The sequence below is a fragment of the Phyllostomus discolor genome, chromosome 1 (assembly GCF_004126475.2).
Source record: "Phyllostomus discolor isolate MPI-MPIP mPhyDis1 chromosome 1, mPhyDis1.pri.v3, whole genome shotgun sequence".
NCBI classification, from domain to species: domain Eukaryota; kingdom Metazoa; phylum Chordata; class Mammalia; order Chiroptera; family Phyllostomidae; genus Phyllostomus; species Phyllostomus discolor.
This window is the reverse complement of record NC_040903.2, coordinates 188421550-188443208: the sequence shown is the minus strand read 5'-3', so window position 1 is coordinate 188443208 and position 21659 is coordinate 188421550. Positions and strand designations below refer to the sequence as shown.

The 21659-nt window shown below is 39.7% G+C and overlaps 1 protein-coding gene across 2 annotated transcripts in view; it reads left to right on the top strand.

The window, feature by feature from the left end:
• Window positions 1–7746: 7746 nt before the first annotated feature.
• PPP2R5E (protein phosphatase 2 regulatory subunit B'epsilon) overlaps window positions 7747–21659 on the top strand; it is a 142085-nt gene continuing 128172 nt past the window's right edge. Inside the window, exons 1-2 of one of the 2 annotated variants that reach the window (XM_028506618.2) lie at window positions 7747–8340; window positions 11793–11956. In XM_028506618.2, the coding sequence (XP_028362419.1) occupies window positions 11800–11956 (157 nt within the window). In that variant the 5' untranslated portion in view covers window positions 7747–8340; window positions 11793–11799. The remainder of the gene's footprint in view (window positions 8341–11792; window positions 11957–21659) is intronic. The other variant, XM_028506619.2, reaches the window with a different exon arrangement.

Below are 21659 nucleotides of genomic sequence, written 5' to 3'. Positions count from 1 at the left end.
GCTTAAATGTCACCTCCTCTTTTTCCTCGATTTTTACCCCTCTGGTCACAAGGTATTTAACTGGGCTCTGGGCTCCCCTAATAATTAGCCCTTGATTATAACATCTTGTAACACACTAGAGTGATAGTACTTGTTATGTCTTATACAGATTTGTATTCCCCCAGAACACGGAGTAGGTACTTAAATGTTTGGAGTGAATACATGCAAGAATAATTAAATAAAATAATGAAAACTTGGTTAGAAAAGTTCTCCTGTTAAGTGTTTGAAAGGCTTACTGAAATGTACTGACCATATGATAGTGATGATTTCCTTTTTAAAGAAAAAAATTATTTTATTTTTGATCGAGGTATACATTCATATATAACAATACTAGTTTCAAGTGTACAAAATAATGATAGAGTAAGCCTAGTTAGCATTCATCAGATGATTTCTTTTTAATTACTTTATTTATTTATTTTTAGAGAAAGAGAGGTAGGGAGAGAAACATTGGTCTGTTGATCCATTTATTTATGCATTCATTGGCTGATTCTTGTGTGTGCCGGGATCCAACCTTCAAACGTGGTGTATCAGAAGGACACTCCAACCAACCGAGCTGCCTGGCCAGGGCCACTGTGTTATGATTCCTCTCGAAGTTGAGCACTTGCCACAGTTAGCCTATGAAGCTGGTGACTTTTGGTTAATTATAACTGTTTTCCCTCTAAAGGATCAAGGCAGCTAAACTATTTTTACTTTGAATGGGTCTCTTCAGCACTTCTGTTTCAAAAATATTTTTTTCATAAATACTTTGTTCCAATCGACAACTGGTTTGTTAACTAGGTCACTAACCTTCCTAATCTGAGAATATAAGCTTTCTTGACTTAGAAAAAAGTTCAATCAAAATGTTTTCAAATAATGGAGGTGACTACTGCTTTTATTCAAAGCTCTTTGAACATAAACTTCCCCCCACAAACATCCCTTCATAAGGAAGAAGTTTCATTTGGATCCGCACTGCAACCTCACTCTTCCAGCAATGTGTATTTCTCACCAAAGGCAGAACGGGGGTTCTTTGTTATGTTGGAAAAAGACTTCAGTATCAAAGGAAATGAACTGGAAAGGATTTGTGTTTTATGTATTCTACACAGCACTGCACACAAACCAGATTGTATAGAGGAATTCCAGGGGGGACAGTCAGTTTAGAGTTTTGGTACCTCTCTTCTAGCCTTAACTCCTGCTCAAGTTCTGCCATTTACTCAATCTATGACCTTGTAAAAGGAACTAAACCTTTCTGTAAATTAGTTTCTGCATCTGTAAAATGGGATACAAGTGCTGACATCAATGGGCTATTCTGAAGGTTAAACGAGACAATACATAGGAAATGGCCACCCCAGTTCTTGGTTCATAGTGTTCAAGGGACCAGGAGTTCATGGTGATGTGGACACTTGGCCTGTTCTTTCTTTTCTTTAGGATATGGTGTAAGACACTTAACTTCTGTATCTTAATTAGCCTTTCCTTCTGTAAGATAGAGAAAATAGTAGCTTTTTATTCACTTGTCATTAACAATGATTTACAAACAGGTAGTTTGGTACAGAGACCCTTGGAAGAATGAGGTTCGAATCATGGTTCTACTGGTTTGTAGCTGTGAACACTGGGTAACTTCCCTGATCCTCATTTTTCTTCTTTAGAAAAATGGGAATAATGTGTATCTACAGGGTTAAGATTCAAACTAAATAGTGCATATGAAAATGAACTTAAAAAAAGAAAAGAAAGGGAACTAAATTGTTGTGTTCAGGTTTGCAGTTATTATTGCCAGTGCCACACAAGATTGTGTGCATAGTCCTTATTGGATTATTTTAATAGCCATGTGCTCAGATTTATGTTTTCACCCTCCTTTTGTTGTCTTGCTCCTTTAGAACATTTCAGCAGTAATTTACCTTATGTTTATAGGTAAAACCAGTGTTCTCTCTCTATAATAGTTAAGACACTAGCTGCAACATTCAACCGTAGGCTGCATTTTCTAAAATACGGTCTTGGTGTTTTAAGGTCATGGTAAAAATAAGCTATAGAGAAGCTGCAGTTTGCTAAGAATAAGGCTTATTTTTACGTTTTGTAGTCACTCCACTGTCTTTCCTCATGTAGGTGTGTTTAGGGGGACTTAACTTTTCAAATGTAATTCTTATGAAGAGCTGCTTTGAGTCTTTAAAAAAACAACAACAAATAAATTAGACTTGATGAATCACATTAGGAAAGAATTTCTAGCATGGCCACTTTTAATGATTTCTTTCATGCTTAAGATTAAATTTCATCTAAAGATTTCATTTAGTTCAACCTTTAGGGAATCCCAGATTCAGGGACTAAGAGTAAACTGAGGCTTGGAGAGGTCAAGTGACCTGCCTGTGTAGTACTAGTTAGGATTCTTTTGTGTGTAAGTTATGAAAATTCAACTCCAAAGTAGCTTAAACAAAACGGGAATTTACTGGTTCATATAACTGAAACTAGCTTTGGACATAACTGAATCCAGCAGCTCCAATCGTGTTGTTAGAACTTGTTTCTTCCACAGTATTGGCTTTCTCCAGGATTTCTCACATTGTATTTCCTGTGCAGATAAATATGGCTCAGAGAAATCCCTTGTCTACACTAGCTGTTGTGCACCCTCCTTTTATTGTGTTACCTGAAAGAGCATCTCTTGCCTCAGGTGTTTTCACTGTTCTTCCCTTTCAGCCCAAACCTAGCTTCATGCACCCTCCTCTTCCCACACATAAATTGGGCTAGTCTACCTCTGATGATGGAGGAGAGGGAAGGAGACGATCATAAAAAGCTTACATAATTTCTATGGCTTATGATCCAAAAGGAAGAGAGGCATCTCACTCCCAGCATTCCCAGAGCCAATCTTGGAGAAGATCCAGTTGATCCCCTCGTGTCAGGCCCCATTTTTCTGAGTGACAGAAGAGGGAAGCAGCGTGGTTAATAGTCCCACCAGGATCAGATGAAGTGAGGGGTGTGGTCCTCAAAGAAAAAGGGGGGGGATGGAGGCGCAAAGCAGGTATCTACCAGGGGTGTCCAACCTTTTGGCGTCTCTGGGCCATGCTGGAAAAAGAAGAGTTATCTTGGGCCACAAATTAAATACACAAACACTAACGAAAACCGAGGAGCAAAAAAAAAAAGGTTTTAAGTAAATTTATAATTTTGTGTTGGGTCACATTCAAAGCCATCCTGGGCCCCATGTGGCCTGCAGGCCACGGTTTGGACACCCCTGCAAGGCGGAGCCTAGGACTACAAACCAGGCCCTCAGTCCTACCGCAGTTCTGGAAGGTTACATACAGTGAGGAAGTAGGTAAGTTTAGAGCAAAAGTAGTTTGAGCTTCTGTTAAAGGAATGTTAAGTAGAAATTAAGATAAAGTTCTGAAATGATGTTATGTCGATTATTATTGTTTAACTTTCAAAAGTATATGGATGTTGTAAAATGCATGTCCCTATTATTGCTAATGAATAGTCCCCACAGTCCTATAATTTAGTGTGGAAGTGGACTGAACGGCATTCCTCCTTGCTCCCTGTTTTCTTTCTGTCACAGTGGGGTGTGCCAGAATAAAAAAAAGGGGGGGGGGGAGAAAACTTTTTACAGAAAAGCTTCCAGATGATAAAAAGTTTTAGAATATGAAGAAAGTGGATGATTAGGGTAATAACTAGCACTTACTGAGTAGTTAATGTGTGCCAGACACTGCAGTAAATGCATCACCTCATTTAAATGGATGTCTGTCCTGTGAGTTAGGAAGTGTTAGTCTGCTCATTTGTAGGCCACGGAACCACAGCTGCGAGGGCTGAGTAATTTGCCCCCGCTCCTGGCTGGCAGATCTGGGATTCCAAGTTGGATATATCTGAATTCACAGTCTGCGTTCTCATCCTTATGCTTATAATTAGCTATAGCTTTGGTTCATTTAATTGTATAATTTGACTATTTTAGAAGCAAAATGGCTACTTGTGGTACATTATTTTGTGTTTTATCCTGTATAAAATAAAGTGTACTTGATACTGGCTTTCTCCTTCCTGTTTTTTTTTTAATCCTCACCCAAAGATATGTCTTTTTATTGATTTTAGAGAGGAAAGGAGGGAGGGGAAAGAGTGAGACAGAGAGAGAGAGGTAGGTTAACATCAATGTGAGAGAAACATTAAGTTGTCTCCTGTATGTGCCCCAGTCAGGGATCAAACCCACAATCTGTGTATGTGACCAGGGATTGAATCACCAACATTTTAGTGTACAGGATGATGCTCCAACTAACTGAACCACCTGTCCGAGGCCCATTTTTTATTTGTTTTTCAATGTTCCTTCTCCATCAGTGACATAGGGCTCCCCTCTTTCTGTCTTGATCCATCAGTAACACGTGGAGCCTCTCACTGCTCTGTAGGGAACTAGAGCACCCAAATATTTTAAACCTCAATCAATAATTATACATATTAATCATGTGGAAAACCATGAGTAACCTATAACCCTTGAGGCACATCTGAAAATGTAACTGCACTGTTTAAATTATGACTCAAGCAAAGGTCACTGCTGAGGGTATTTCCTGTGCAGATAAATACGGCTCAAAGAAACCCCTTGTCTACACTAGCTGTTGTGCACCCTCCTTTTATTGTGTTACCTAAAAGAGCATCTCTTGCCTCAGGTGTTTTCACTGTTCTTCCCTTTCAGCCCAAACCTAGCTTCATGCACCCTCCTCTTCCCACACACAAATTGGGCTAGTCTACTTCTGATGATGATGTTTTACCAGCATGGGCCTCTTCCTGCTCTACTGGTTGGTAATTGGTTTGATGATGCTTCTGCTTATTATCTTAGCCCTTCTTTAGTTCACCAGACAGCCACCATTTGATCGTCAATGTCTTCTAGGCTCATCACCTGGCTAGCCCGACAGCAGATTAATGATAAGCTCAGCCTCGATATCTGGAAAGTAAGTGCTTCCATCAGATAGCAATGGGCCGTGTTTTGTCATTTGATAATGGCTTCACAGGTGGCTACAATGTATTTTATTTTGTACTGTCTACAATAGCAGTCTCCATTTACTTTTTTGATCATTCATTCCCATCAGTATATTCTTGGGGAACAATTCTTAACCAAATATGAGTATACCCTGTGTGTATTTATTTATAAAGTATATACATATGTTACCATCATTAGCTTATAATTCCAATACATTAACTTAGGGTGAAGTTTATTGTTAATGACAGAGGGTATAAACCCAATTTCAAATAATCTTCATGAATTCAGTATTTTGAAGCCAAGATTTGTTTGATTAGATTATTTTAACTTTGAAATGTGGCTGTCAAAGACCCGATACTAAAAGTGTCAGTTCTGTCTTTTGCTTATTTCCTGTGGTTTCCTTGTGGAAGGCTGGTAAAATCTCTTTTCTGTGGGTTAGTTTAACGAAACCTAGATAATATAATCAATAAATCCACTTAACTGGACCTAGCAACTTCAATATGTCACTACATGTTGGCAAACTGATTGGGTGGGACCACCAGAGCCAACCCCTGGGAATGGGTGACTCCCACTTTTCTTTGAGGACATCTATACTATTTTAGGCCAAGAGACCACTCTATGGATGGAGTGCAGGGTTACATCCTTATTCTGTATATTAGTTGAGCTTCATGCTTTTCTTCTTCTATTTGAATTAAGCAAAAATAGATGTCCTCATATTTTCTTGTCCTGCATCCCAAATGGATTGCCTTGCACTATTCCTAGAGTACATCCCTGGGATGCATGAACACCCTTTAGAAACTATTGGTTCAAGGAAGTTCCTCACATTGGTAAGGATGTTTTGATTTAAAAAGTCCTGCTCATTTCATTTACTCCGCCATTTTATAGAAAGTGAAACAGTTTTGAAATGAATTGTCTTTACAGAGATCCATAATTTGCAAGCAAAATCTCCGCTCTACAAAATGTGAAATGTTCTAAGCAACAGCTGTGAGCATTTCAAACGTGCACTGCTCTTCAACAGTTCAACTGTTGCCAAGGGAAATTGAGTTGGCTTTAAAATCTTCCTTGGTTTAATTCTACATTTACCCACAATCAGACGGAGCAAACAAGTTCTTGGTGGCTGAGACTGATAAAAGAAATTGAGATGTGGAAATGTAAGTTTCTTGCAGGTACGAGACTAGTATTCTTGCCAGTTTTATAGGGCCTCACGGTGATGAACTTTATCAGAGCAAAAATGGGCACTATTAAACGTGACAAATCATCTGGAGTCATGGGAGGGTTGGGGTGGGGGAGGGGGAGGCTGCTTTCATCTATGAGAGCCTTTTCCTATTTCAGTTCAAAACAGGAATGTATATTTTTCATCTTTCATGGTACACACACAACATTTTTTCCCCACTCAGGAGCCATTTCTGGGAATGAGCATAAAAATTTGCAACACTTGGTGGTTAACACAAGAGAAATGCAATGCATTTTTTGGTCATCACTTGCACATCTGGTATATACAGTTTTATTTATATATAGTTCTATTTCCTAAGCTGGAAAACATGATATAATGCTGGGGGGGGGGGGTCGGAAACTAGGCTACAGAACGACACACACACAATATTAAAAGAAAAAAATACTGGAGGGGAGTACACCAAAATGCTAACAGTGAGTGCGCAATTACGAATGTTGATTTTCTTCTTTTTTTTTCCATTGACCAAGTTTTGAACAGTCGGTACTCTGACATTTGTAGTTTGCATTAAGATTTTCTTGTTCCCTGCAAAGGAGGTATTTAGCATACAAATAGAGCGAGCGTCCAAGAATATTTTCTGGAAATGCACCATTTGGCCTAGGGCTCGCCAAGGATGCAAACCTGTATCTAAATATTTTACCACTTGTTCTACCTAGAGTTAAGTCAAGGCTTCTTCATAAACTCTTTCTGATTCACCCGGCCAATTAAAAGCTCCCAAGCTCCTACAGTTTGGAGTGGGGATTTCTCTGAGCTCGGTGCAGCTGAAAGGACGGTGCGGTGGGTATCAATAAGTGATTGTGGAGAGTAGAGACAGCATTCCCACTTGTATATGCTACACTGAGCCTCCCTCAACCAAGGCTTGCAGCATATTCAAAAGTGAGGTTTAGGGAAAAGGATACGAGGTGAGAGAGAACTGGATGCGACAGCCAACCCTTGGCCAGGCCCCAGGGTTTCAGGTTTCGGTGCCAGGTCTCCTACAAGGTTCAGCGGAGAGCGATTGCCGGGGATTTCACGGCAGGCTGCAAGGGGGCCCATTTACACAGGCGCGGGTGGGGGATCTTATTTCTGTCTGCGCAGCGCTGGTTCCCGTCCTGAGTGGGGCTCCTGGAGCCCACAGGGGCCACCCTAGCCGCTGAAGAGGGCGGAATCCAGGCCCCGGGGCTTCCCCACCCTCAGTCCATCAAGGCCCTTGGAATCCTGATTGAAGACTACCGCCGCGCAGAAGTTCCGCATTGCGCGGAAACCCATTCCATTGATCTGTCAGTCGCACACCTCCCAGGTTTAAAGCTCCTCTCAGCCCTAGCGGCTGCGGTGACTGCCGTCTTCCGCCAGGCGGAAGCGGCAGCTGCGCGGATGGAGAGCGAGGCTGCATCCGGGTCTCTCGCTCCTCAGCCCAATCATCGGTCTCCGCTCTTCCCACCCTCCAGTTTCTTTGCCCCCCTGCCGCCAATCCCTGGTCGGCTCTCAGCCGAACATGCTGGCATGGGAGTGAAGGCGCAAGGCGACCAGTGAGGCATTGCTTCCCGTTTGAAGCCTCCAGTGAGGGGGCTCCGGGGGCGGGCGCTGTTGGCCAGAAGGTTCGGTTGCGCGTGTGCCATGGACTCAGCCGCCCGGTGATATTGACAATAGGAGAGAGAAAGGGGCATTGACGGGGACCCACCGCGGTTACGGAACGGCGACTTTGGCAGCGGCGGCTCCAGCTCCAGCGGCTCCACCTCCTCCTCCTTCGTTCTGCTGCCGCTGCGGATCCTGTCTTCCTCCCTCCCTTCCCCCCCTCCCCACGTCGTCGCCACCGCCGCCAGGTCCCGGGCAAGGAGCAGAGGCGCCGCCCGCCGGGAATGTGAGCGCGGAACCACCGGCGGAGCCGCAACGGGGTCGGTGCCGATTTGATGGGACGGGCCCACGGGGGAGGATCGTGAGGCCGCCGTTGCCGCCGCCGGAACGCTGAGATTCAGGTCCGGCCGTGAGGCCTAGAGGCGCCGCTGCCGCGGAACCGGAGGGACCCCGCGCGGGACAGCCGTCTCCCTGGGTTCCCTGCTGCTGTCCGGACCTCCCACCTCAAGTCCCGGTCCCGCCACACGCCCCCGCTGCGGCCCTCTCGCCAGTCTCCCACCCCTCAAAACCACAGATCATCTTCGAATTCTTCCCCAGAAGCTTCAAGGTAACTTCGTCCCTCCAGCTCCGCGGCTCGCCCGCTTCCCCACTTTCTCCGGGTCTTCCAGGGAAACCTGCAGGGCACCGGCCTCGCGAAGGCCTGGTCCGGGCAGGCGAGGAGTGCGATGGGGTGGGGTGCGGGAGAATGAGGGCCCGTCCCACTTGCCGATTTACCTGCAAATGCTTCTGATGATGCCTCTCATTCACTCTGTCCCCCTCCCCCCTTTTCTCCTTCCGGCATTAGAGGCATTTTCTTGTGCCCCTTATTCACTGATGGGGCTGGGAGAAAAAGGGGGATTGGTGTTGTGAGAAGGATTCTGAAACAGCTTCTTAGGGGTTGGGGTGGGGGTGGGTAGGAGCAAAGGGAGTGTATGAGCCATCCGTACAGACGAACCTCTACCCCATATTCCCCTCCATACCAGTACTCCGTTTGGATTATCCTGAGCCTTGGAAATGCCCGGTGCCCGCTGCTTAGAGGATGATAAAGCTTTGGGCGCCTTGGTCCAGGGCGAAACCTGTTTCCCCGGGCTTTGCACCGACCCGCTGCAACTGCACGTTCAGTTCTGCGGCGCTTTGGGTTGAGATCTTTGACGTTTATTTTTGGCCGCGGGCATAAGAGGCACATGATTTTTTTAAAAATTGCTGTCAATAAACCATCTTTACAAATGGGAGATGAGGGTAAAGAAGACAAAAAGTGATGGAGGAACAGGATTTACTGAAATCCTGGGTTAATTACGGTTACGAAAATCTAAATAAGTCAAATACCAGACTGGGAAAGCAGCCCCTAAATTTACAACGTACAAACGTGATGTGGAGCTTTTCGCCGATGCATTTTTTTTAATGAAAAATTTTAAATGATCTTCCTCCTGTAGTCATTCATAGTTCGCAATTCCACTTTAAGTCTGTCACATTTTATTTATGACTAAATTAGGTAGATTTCTAAAAACTTTTATTATATATTTTTATTCTCACCTGAGGACATGTTTTAATTGCTTTGAGAGAGAGCTAGAGAGAGGGAAAGAGAAAGAGAAAGAAAGAAAGAAGAGAACGGGAGGAAGAGAAAGAGGGAAACATGGATTGATTACCTTCTGGTACTCGCCCTGACCTGGGATCACACCCTAAACCTGGATATGAGCGCAGACCGGAAATCAAACCCACAACCTTTTCATGTAGGGGAGGACACTCCAACCAATTGAACCACACTGCCTAGGGCTAAAGACTTTTTTTTTTATTTTAAAAGGGAGCCAAACAAGAGGTCAGAATTCCAGCCCTCGACATCATGGTTTTTTGTTTTTGTTATTTCTACTTTGTCAGGATCCAGGTAATTGAGGTAACTTTATTCTTAAAAGTTTAGGAAGAAACTCCCTTATACTTTTATTTAGAGATTAAAAAACACCTGTCTTATGTTTGGAATGACAGGTGAGTAATTGCATTTCAGCATTTCCCCCCAAAGCATTATTTTTATTAGAGTTTGCCATTAATCTTGCATGGAGCCTCAGTGCTATGCAAATGATGGCATCTGCTAAAAGTGAATGAAATTGATCTTAACACTTGTTACTTTTAGGAAATAGACTTCATTTAAATCACTTGACAGGATTAGAAAATCCAAAAGAATGCTCAGTTTCATCAGTTTGATGGACTGAAAATTAATATTTGATGGTGAACTTCAAGAGAACTCAACTTGGTTGTCTAAGTAGGCTGTGAATTTGTTTTCATTTCAACTTTGGTGCACAGTTTCATGGTTGTTTTGTTTATTAAGCCATGATAATTTAAGATGGTTTCATTCAAAAAGAAGACATCTTTGAAATGACTTTTTAAAAAGATTTTATTTATTTTTAGACAGAGGGGAAGGAAGCGAGAAAGGAGAGAAATATGGATGGGGTCCCTCTCCCACGCCCCCAAATGGAGACTTGGTCTGCAACACAGGCATGTGCCCTGACTGGGAGTCAAACCAACAACTTTTCAGTTCACAGGCCAACACTCAGTCCACTGAGCCATATCAGCCAGGGCTGAAGTGATTTAATTATGCCTTTTATATGTTCTGTTTAAAGTAATCTAGCCTGTTCTCATTTCAGTGTGGTATAGTTTATCATAGCTAACAGTGTTAAAAGTCATGCCTAGATAGTTTCAGTAATCATAAATTTTACTTGTTGTGATACATTGGTGTAGATTCTTGAAGTGCAATAAGGGTTTCAACTGTAGAGCCCATTCATAATATTAAATATCTTGGGAAAATGTATCAGTGGAAGTTTTCCAGCTGCAGAATAGCTCCAACATTACTTCAGGAATCTCAGTAACAGAAGAGCTTCATAGTTAGAAAATGAGTACATAGCATAGAGTTCTTCAGGTCTAAATGAACATCTTTTTTTTTTTTTTTTTTTAACAAGGCATTCCTCTGTTTTTTTTAAGTGCTTCTTTTTTTAAAGATTTTATTTATTTATTTTTAGAGAGGGGAGAGGGAGAGAGGGAGGGAGGGAGGGAGAGAGGGAGAGAGAAAGAGAGAAAGAGAAACATCCCTGTGCGGTTGCTGGGGGTCATGGCCTGCAACCCAGGCATGTACCCAGACTGGGAATCGAACCTGCGATGCTTTGGTTCGCAGCCCGCGCTCCATCCACTGAACTACGCCAGCCAGGGCTAAATGAACATCTTTAATGCTTATCCTAGTAATAGCATAGTTATATTACTTCTATTTTTCAGCAAATTTTTATGTTTTCTCATTGAACGTGACTTTTCTTAATGGGTTTTATTTGCTTTTCTTTATTATATATCTCCATTTTCATGAATATTGTGTATGGGAGTTTTAGAATTTTTGTATCTCACATGTATGAGAGGGGACCCTCCCAAAAAACCCAGAATTTATTTATAAAAGATTCTGTATTCTTACATGTTTAAACCTCAGTCACCTTCAAAGAACTCTCCGTTTAATTTAATACACCCACTGAGATTTTTTCCAATGCTCGAAACAGTTTTTTGAATTTGTCAATTTTGATGCCTTTTAGTGCTTCTGCTGTTTTTTGTGTCACCTCACCTCTTTCACATGGGCAAAAAGTTTCCCTTTGAGGACTTTTTTCATCTGGGGAAATTAAAAAAAGGTCACTTGGGGTGAGATTGGGTGAATAGGGATGGTGTGGCATGGGGGTCATGCTGTTTTGGTCAAAAACTGCTCAACACTCAGTGCAGTGTCGGTAGGTGCGCTTGTAAAACATCCATCATGAAATGGGCAAATACCTTGAGAGAATCTTAAAAAAGAAATCACACTGCAGCCGAACTCAGCCTCTCACTACAACGCCAGCTTGTACACTGATAGAGATGGATTCCTAGAACACTCACCTAGCAGGGAGGGCCTGTACTACAAGGGGCCTGCTCTCGAGAAGATAGTTCCATATTTTTGGGGGAGGGGGAGTCCCTCTCGTGTGCTTCTACCTTGGAAATATGTTTATGATACCTCTTTCTCTTCAGTAGGGATATGTCCTCAGCACCAACTACTCCTCCATCAGTGGATAAAGTAGACGGATTTTCTCGGAAGTCCGTCAGAAAAGCCAGACAGAAGAGGTCACAAAGTTCCTCACAGTTTAGGTCCCAAGGCAAGCCTATTGAGTTAACACCTCTGCCCCTGCTGAAAGGTAAGATTCGTGCCAGGTGATGGAGTCCTTTTCAATGGATCTTTTTATGTTTATATATAATATCTTTTTTGTAGAATTTCACATTTGTTAATATTTTGTGTTATAAATTGTGGGATGGGAAGTTTCATACTTACAGAAGTTACTGGCATGTGACCAGATACACCCTTTCTTCATTTTAAAGGGCTCAATTTAATATGAATAGCTGTGGATAAATAAAAAGAAACTTATTATCAGGAGGACCTCTTACACTGATAAGTAGGGAAACTGAATGCCAGAGAAACTTGAAGGTGTCTGGGTCTATATTTTTATTCTTCTGTTGACATTTAGATGTACCTGTTATATGCAAAGACAATTACAAATTGTACATTTTTAGTTTTAGGAAGTAGACCTAGTAGAAGAGACGGTACCATTAACTTACATATAAAAATGATGTTTGGAAGAAACAATACTCAGTAATTGCATGCATTTTTGTTTTCAGATAGTACAAATAGAAAATGTGTATGATGGTCATAGTTGTTTAACACTACTTTTCTCTTTACATTGGAATGAATTAAGGACTAGTTTTTAATATCAACCTATTTTCTCTAAATTAGACCTTTTAGCTTTTGTTTAGGTATGTGGATACTTTGTGCTCCTTTAAATTTTCATCTATTTGTTTAATGTTTATGAATAGGCATGGTTCTAAATGAATTGGAACATAGCGTTTATAGCATGGAAACTATCAGAATCTACCTTTGAAGGCAGATTTTTGTCTGCTTAATACTTAAGAGTGAAGGAAAAGGGACCTGAAAACAAAATGCACAATAGTGGCTTAGAGCAAATCAAAACCTGGTTTGCTAGTTCACTCACAAACATTTATTTCTGTGACAGTTTGTGAAATCAAAGTTCTTATAAGAAACACTAGAGATCGACTAGAGGATCCTTAAAATTTAGCCTAAGATATTTCAAACTTGCATTTTACTCATGTGAACAATTTTTTAAAGGAGCGAGATTCATAAATGTGTTTCCAATATTTATACTTGACATCAGTGGAAGCTAAACGAATGCTGATTACTGTAAAGATGGTATGTTTACCAATTAGTAAAGATGAGCTCTTATGAGTTGGGGAGAGGGGGCATTCTGGCTGAAGATTTTGTTGGTAAAAATGAAAATAGTCTTTATGAAGCTTTGGAAGAAAAATGAAGGAAAAACTCTCTAGGGATAAAACTAACCATGCTTGAAATACAAAGCGTATAGGCATATTGGTTTCTGTAGTGATTTATTTAATCTGAACTAGGCATATAATAGCCATTAGCATCTACATGTGGCAAAGGACTTTATTCTGAGCAAATAAACTCTTTTTAGGATTAGAAAAAAATTTAAACTTTCATTACATTGTTTTCTTGGGGCACATGGTAAACCTTTACATTAAAACTTAACTAATCACTCATAGGGTATTGGTTTGGTGGGCAGTGAAGTAGGCATGTGTGAGAAGAAGTTGACATGTTTTAATATTTTGTTGTCTTTTATGTCTCTTTTTTTATTGTAAACTCTACATAACATAAATGGACCATTTTAACCATTTTTAAATGGGCATTAAGTGTAGCATTAGGTACATTCACATTGTTGTGTATCCACCACCAACTGCCCATCTCCAGAACATTTTCAGCTTCCCAACTGAAACTGTGTATCTATTAAACACTAACTCCCCATCCCCCCCTACCCCTAACCCCTTGGCAACCACCATTTGACTACTTTAGGGACCTCATATTAGTGAATTCGTACAACATTTGTCTTTTTGTGACTGTCATTTCACGTAGCATGGTGTCCTTCTGTGTTGTGGCATGTGTCAGAATTTTCCTCTTTTTTAAGATTTCATTGATTTATTTTTAGGGAGGGAGAAGGGAGGGAGAAAGGGAAACATCAATGTGTGGTTGTATCTCTCATGCCCCTCCCACTGGGGACCTGGCCTGCAACCCAGGCATGTGCCCTGTCTGGGAATTGAACCGGTGACCCTTTGGTTCACAGGCTGGCACTTAATCCACTGAGCCACACCAGCCAGGGCAGAATTTTTCTCCTTTTTAAGGCTGAATATATTCCATTGTATGAACATACCACATACTGTTTATCCACCTGTCAGTGGACACTTGTGTTGCTTCCAGCTTTTTGTTATTGTGAATAATACTGCTCTGAACATGGATATACAAATACCTGTTTGAGGCTCTGCTTTCACATTTTTGGGGGATAGACAGAGAAGTGGGATTGCTGGGTCAAATGTTTTAATGATTTTTGACTACTCACCATACTGGTTTTCACAGCAGCTGCATCATTTTATACAATTTCTCCATATCCTCACCAACATTTTTTTTTTAAATAGCCATCACAATGTGTGTGAAGTGGTAATTTGTTGTGTTTTTGATTTTCATTTCCCTAATGATTAGTGATGAGCATCTTTTCATGTGCTAATTGCCATGTGTATACCCTTTTTCTCATTTTTTAAGTGAAGTCTGGTAGTATGGAAAAATTTCCAGGAACTTTGCTTTCTAAGAATGCGATTTTTGTAAACTTGTATATTTTGCCAGTGTGGGAGAATTAGAGAGCAACAGGACCATATAATGCTAGATATATATTCATAAGCTTAATTCCAGATAGACTAAAAGTGATTCTACTGTAGTAAGCCCATTCTGGGAAAATATTCTGGAAAGGATTCCTTAAATTAGATTCCCATATGTATAGAACAACACAGATGTACTCTCAGGTAGAGACATCAGAAATGTGTATTTGCTATTGCTTATTGTAGTGAATGTAAAGAGTTTGTTAAATGACATTTGTTGTTTTTACAAATTGACCTTTTGTATGTTACCTTTTTATTTTTTACTTACTTTAGGAAGTAATTTATGGAATATAAGGAAACTATAGAAGGAATTTCTTTTTTCTATTTCTGTAGGAGAAACTGGAGTAAATTATATATGCATGCCAAAGGATAGTTACTGATTTAATTTTCTGTACTGTTCTTTAAGTAAATTGGTAGGCTTGAGTAATTTTATTGTGGAAGACAATTTAAATTGCAATTGAATTTTGTGGGTTCTTCAAAGAATGAAGTGAAAAATTTCCTTGAGGTCTTTAATTTTAGAGTAGTTTGAAAATGGAAATTGTGTAAATATAGTTATTATGTAACTCATTTTTTTAATATGTAAATTTTGAGAGTTCAAAAATTAGATATTCATTAACAACCACATATTTTGTGTGGGTGCATTACCAGAATGCTTATTTTATGCATCTAATACTTGACTGTCTTATAAGTAATACTACCATTAATTCTTAGTATCTTAAAACTTTTTTTAGTTGCAAATCCATAGTAAAGTAAGTTTAATCTACTTTGCCCTTTTGCTAATAGGTGGGATTTTAAAATTTGTGTCAGTGTTGTTATTTTCTGTAGGAAGCAATACTAGTATGTGCTTTTCTGTAAAATATATGGTGAGTGACCTGGCTTTTCCTCAGTATATATAATGAAATTGCAGAATAAACCTTGAAAGACATTTGAAGTTTTTCCATCTTCACATACTTCTGAAAATGTTTTCAGGGAGTCCTAAAGTTTTTGAGCTTAAAGGACTCGTACTCATTTTACCGATGAAGGTTTACTGGTGAAGGTTACAGTAGAGGTTTCATGCCTTATGTGCTTGATAAGAAAGTAAAGACTTGGATGTTCTCTTTGTCCCTACACAGCAGGGCATGAAGCAAGCTGTGGCAGTCATTTAGGTAAGTCACTGAGTAAGGGCAATCAAACTTAGCATTTAGGCAAATAGACACACAAACATTTATATTAATAAGTAGTAGTAATAGAACTGGTAGTAGCAGTATCTGGTTAGTGATTTATGTTCTCTATCTACCCTGTTCTCCCACACCTTATTTCCATTTTTCTTTGACTTTAGAAGATTATGTAAATTTAGATTTGAGTGGATGCTTTTGAAAACTACCATCTCTTTAAAGATGGGATTATAATGAAAGTGGTAGTATTATTTATAGCCTCATTACATGCTTCTGAGGCATTTTGCTGATAGTTTGGACACTCATTATTTTTTTTTATTTTATTTATTTTTAGAGAGAGGGGAAGGGTGGGAGAAAGAGAGGGAGAGAAACATCAATGTGCGGTTGCCTCTCATGTGGTCCCCACTGGGGACCTGGCCTGCAACCCAGGCATGTGCCCTGACTGGGAATTGAACTGGCGACCCTTTGATTTGCAGCCTGTGCTCAATCCACTGAGCTACACCAGCCAGGGCCTTGGACACTCATTATTAAACATTCCCAAAACTATGATGAGTGGAGGTGCCATTCAGCAGAGAGAGACTCTTTGCCTCTTGGTTTTGAAACCTTTAGATGGTAACTCTGTTTCTATAGCACACACCTTCTCTAATGAAAACATTTTTGTATTTATTTTATTTTTAGCGAAAGGGAGGGAGAAAGAGGGAGAGAAATATCTATGTGTGGTTGTGTCTCTCATGCCCCTCCCATTGGGGACCTGGCCTGCAACCCAGGCGTGTGCCCTGACTGGAATTGAACCGGCGACCCTTTGTTTTGCAGGCGGGTACTCAGTCCACTGAGCCACACCAGCCAGCTGAAAACATTGTTTTGAAATTCTAGGCTTATGATTCAGCTTACTACATTTTTATTTTTAGGGTGATAGTTTGAGAGGATTTAAAAAATTCCAGTTTATTTTTTGTGCTTTTCTAACTACTGGATGAAGTAATTCTCTTTCATCTGTATCTGCTTTGTGTAGTGTAAAGAAGGAATATGCAGATATAATTCCCAATTTTTATAATGGGCTACTACTCAAAAGTGTATTCATAATGAGAATTGTCTCATGGAAGAATGTCCTCTCGTGTTTACCATCCTCCATATAGGTTATGGTGCAGCGTTGCGTGGGGGAAAGTACATGAGTTCCGTTGCTCACAAGAGACCTAGCTTACTTACTAGCTGTATTGCCTGGGGCAAGTAACTTAAGGTGTGACGTCTATCAAATACCAATGATGATGATAATCAATAGATGTGGAAGTGCCACATTCAGTAAATACTAGCTATTATCTAGACTGGGTTTCAGAAGCTAGACTGTGAATAATGTGGAATTACTATTTGACTGTATTTTCCTAGCAAAAAGTTGAAATTGGAAACTTGTCTGAAAATTATGAAATGAGCGTAGTTTTACGGTCAGGAACCCTTTTCAACTCAAAAATTCAGGGAAACTGTGCAAAGTATTGAATTTAGTAGACTAGTTATTTTAAAAGATCTTTATTTGGAGATTTTCACCAACTGCATTGGTATCCTGCCACATTTTTTTAGTGTCACTGCTATTTTTAATTTATTCATTCTTTGAATTGTTAATACATTTGCATGTTTAAAATTTCAAAAGGTACAAAAGGATCTTCCAACTCGGTACTCCCAGGTCCCCTTCCCAGAAGCAATCAGTCATAATATTCTTATATAGGTGGTACAGACATTCTTTTTTTTTTTTTTTTTTTTGATTTATTTTTTAGTTTTAGTGTGAGGGGAAGGGAAAGAGAGGGCGAGAAACATTGATAGGTGGTTGCCTCTTGTACGCCCCCAACTGTGGACCTAGCCTGCAGCTCACACACATGCCCTGACCGGGAATTGAACCAGAGAGAGACCTTTAGGTTTGCAGGACTGTGCCCATATCACTGATCCACACCAGTCACGGTGGTCGAGACATTCTTAAACCCTTGACTGAATTTGAAATGCATCGAACAGCCTGAAATTATATGCACACTTTGTATGTGTATGTCCATGTTTAAATGGAAGAATTCCATAGCATTCTTTAGATTCTCAAAGAGTATCTGAATCAAAAAGATTAAGAACCATTGATCTAGTTTGTACCTTAGATTGATGAAGTATGTTGTTTAGACAACTAAATTGTGGTGAGAGGGAAGGGGAGAGAGAGGGAGACTCTGTGTGTGTGTGTGGGGGGGGAGGGGAGTGGGGGTGGCTTCAAAAATTAATCATAGGCTTTACTTTTGAACCACAAGACTATTTGTAAGTTAATAAGTGTTAACATCAGCTTTGCAGCCTTTGAAACAGTGTGGTAATATTTTCTTTTGGGGAAGAAATGATAAGATTTTGCAAAACACTAAGTGTCAGATTACACCATTTTTATGAGTGAAAGATTATATTTATTTGTAGTGAAGAGGTATTTCATTCACTTTTAGGTGGTAATATGTTTTCTTTATACATTCTAATAGTTTGTTTCTGTAGAATGGAAAGAGTTCCCATACAGAGTCTTAAATGGGCCAAAAGAAATCAAGAGTAAGTGTTCCTGATTTATTAATCATTTAATAGTAGGGTAGCAGCTTGCATTCATATGCCATTCTCTCAGAGTGTGATAGTTACTGCTTAGTTCTTAAACTAGGGTCCATGGATTTCTGTTTGGGCATAGGGTGGGTGCATTGTGGCTGGGCTTCAAGATTCTAAGAAGTTGCTAATGGTTACATGTAAGGTTTCTGTGTATGTGTAGTTTTTTTTGAGGACAGTTTATTGCTTTCATGAGTTTCTCAAAGATTTAACCCTATCATTCCTACTTTTTCCCTGTAGTTAAGAGCTTTTGGTTTAGAGTAAAAATTGAGACTTGTTTTCTGAGTGTCACGTTACCTGTGTGTATGCCCACGTGCACTGGACACTTAAACAGTAAATACTGTAAGCTGTAAACCACAGAATTCATCATCATGTGCGTCTCTCTAGGATATAGCGCAGCCAGGGCATACAAATACTGAGGTGCCAAATGAATCTTCTCATAATGCGAGGTGGTCTTTTTCTACCTAGAACTCCCTTCCTCTGACTATGTATCATTCTTCAAGTTTCAGCTCAAATGGGACTTTCTCAGGGACTGTCTCCGATGGCTTATAGTTATCTTTGAAGTTCCCATCACTCTATATTGTTTCTTGCATCTTATTTATAATCTACAATTATTTTATCTGTTTATTTACTTGTATGTTATCTGTTTCTCCTCCCCCATTAGAAATATAATCTTTGCTTTAGGACCCTTGTTTCTCTCATGTCTGGGTCCTAGATTAGTGCTTAGCACCTAGCACACAGTTGGTGTTCAGTAAGTATTTATTAGAAAACGAGTGAACATTTGTTAGTTGACATCTAGGTTTTTAGTAGTAGTATAGACATTTATTTTTCTTTCCTAAATATTTTAAAAATATTTTTCTCCAAATCCAGGCCATGCAAATTGTATTTTGTCATTTACACACAATTATGAACTTGTGTAATGAAGACTTTTTATTTATTTATAAAGGGATCAAATTGCTGAGTGTTCAGTTAAAATCCTGAGAGTGTTTTTTTTTTTGCTCTGGTAATTCTGCATGATTCAAGTTGAAAACTGAAGTGGTATCTTGTGGAGAGAATGGAGTGGATTTTAATATAAGACATACTGAGTGATTCCTTTTACTTAGGGGATTTATCATTTTTACTTTATAGAAGTTAAGATGTTAAGTACAGTGAAATCCTTTTATTGTGCTGGTGTTTGGGGACTGAATTATGAGTTGATCATATCACCAGACTTTTTTCATGTGTATAGTTTGAGAGAATAGCATATCTGAAATTTATAAAGGACTTGTAGAGCAGGGTTTTATGATCAAATTTTCTTTTGTCAAATCTTTTATAACAGTGTTAGCTTTTAATATCAATTAGATTTTCTAGTGCTTGAAAAAGAACAGTAAAGTTTCTGGATATTTCAAAAAGGCTAATAACTAAGGTAGTTCTTTGGTTTGTTTGCCAGTGATGACACCCTCTTTCACTCTTTAAAAGTGTTTTTCTACCCTTTGTATTTGAAAATTTTATAAAAATAAATAGGAGTCTTAATTTTAGATTACAGTAGAATTAAGCATAGGAACATATTAATTGAATAATATATTATTATTATATTGTTACCTAATATATAATAATATATATCTAGTACATATAAAATATATTAACTCAGGGAGGCAGGTGGCCTTCCTGAGTTAAGAATGGAGGCCCTGGGGTTAGATACATAGTTTTCAATTCTGGGTCTACTCACAGCTGTGTGACTTCTAAGCATTGTTTATTTTTTATCTCCCAAATTAAGAGTATTAGAACCTACCTAATAGAATCAGATTAGGTGCTTTCAAAAAGGTAAAACTTTTAGCTCAGTGCTTTGTACATTGTAGGGGTTGAAGAATATTAATTATGCCCTGGCCAGTGTGGCCCAGTGGATTGATTGCTGGCCTGTGAACCAAAGGGTCACTGGTTCAATTCCCAGTCTAGGGCACATGCCTGGGTTGCAGGCCAGGCCCCCAGTAGGAGGCACATAAGAAGCAACCACACATTAAACATTTCTCTCCTTCTCTTCTCCTTTGCTTCTCCTCTCTAAAAATAAATAAAAAAAGAATATTAATTATTATAAGGATAAAAAAAACCTGTGGAATGGAGAATGCTTCTCAGTGTTTTTCAGTTGATTTTTATTTCTTTAATACCTTATATGGATTATTTCCACTTAAGGAAGAAAAATATGGAGAAATATGGAGTAGGATAGCTATGGGAATTGGACTTTTTTTTTTTTTTTAAGATTTTACTTATTTATTTCTAGAGAGAGGAGAAGAGAAGGAGAAAGAGAGGGAGAGAAACATCAATGTGTGGTTGCACTCCCTTCTAAGAACCTGGCCTGCAACCCAGGCATGTGCCCTGACTGGGAATCGAACCGGCAGTGCTTTGGTTGGCAGGCCCGTGCTCAATCCACTGAGCTACACCAGCCAGGGTGAGAATTGGATTTTTAAGCAAAAAGGAGAGCTAGCTCTTACAGAACAGTCTCAGCATTACTGTTTGGTCAGCATCAGTTTCACGCTGACTTTTGAGTTCAGGAATAAGAACTTAAAGTGGAGAATGTAATTATTTTCAAGGGAAATTCCATTTGTGGAGAGTTACCAGGTAAAATTTTTGTTAAATAACTTAATTGGAAGTTGTTTGCTAGGGTAGGGCCCCCAAATTTTTTGTGATTGTTTACTCCTATCACTAAAAATGACATATATATATATATACCTGGCTGGCGTAGCTCAGTGGATTGAGCGCGGGCTGGGAACCAAAGTGCCCCAGGTTCGATTCCCAGCCAGAGTACATGCCTGGGTTGCAGGCCATGACCCCCAGCAACCGCACATTGATGTTTTTCTCTCTCTCTCTCTATCTCCCTCCGTTCCCTCTCTAAAAATAAATAAATAAAATATTTTAAAAAATGACATATATATCTATACATTGTATACATGTGCTATTATACAGATATGTAATGCCCATTCAGAACATACATCAACATAGTAAGTTAAAATGATGATATGAAAAATAAAATGTGTAGAGTTTTAATACTGAATTTTTGTGCCTCCTTTTCCCTCGCCCATCCCCTAGCATGTGCTAGGCCTTGAGCACATCTTTGTTTTGAGGTTTTGCTTCTGAGAGTGAACCTCCTTTTTAGGTTTTGAGCCTTGTTTTGTAGCATTATGTGAAGAGTTGAATGAGAAAACTTCCCTCGAAGTTTTTGTCCAGGCTTTTGAATTTATTGCACTTAAATAAACAGAATGTGAATTGAAGATTTTGCCAGTTTAAGGAGTATCATAGATGGTTCTTTGTCAAGGGCTCTTATCTAGCTATCAGTGGGTGGGTTTCAGAGGGCCCTTGACCCTCTTGAAATTCCAGGCAGTATTTTGTG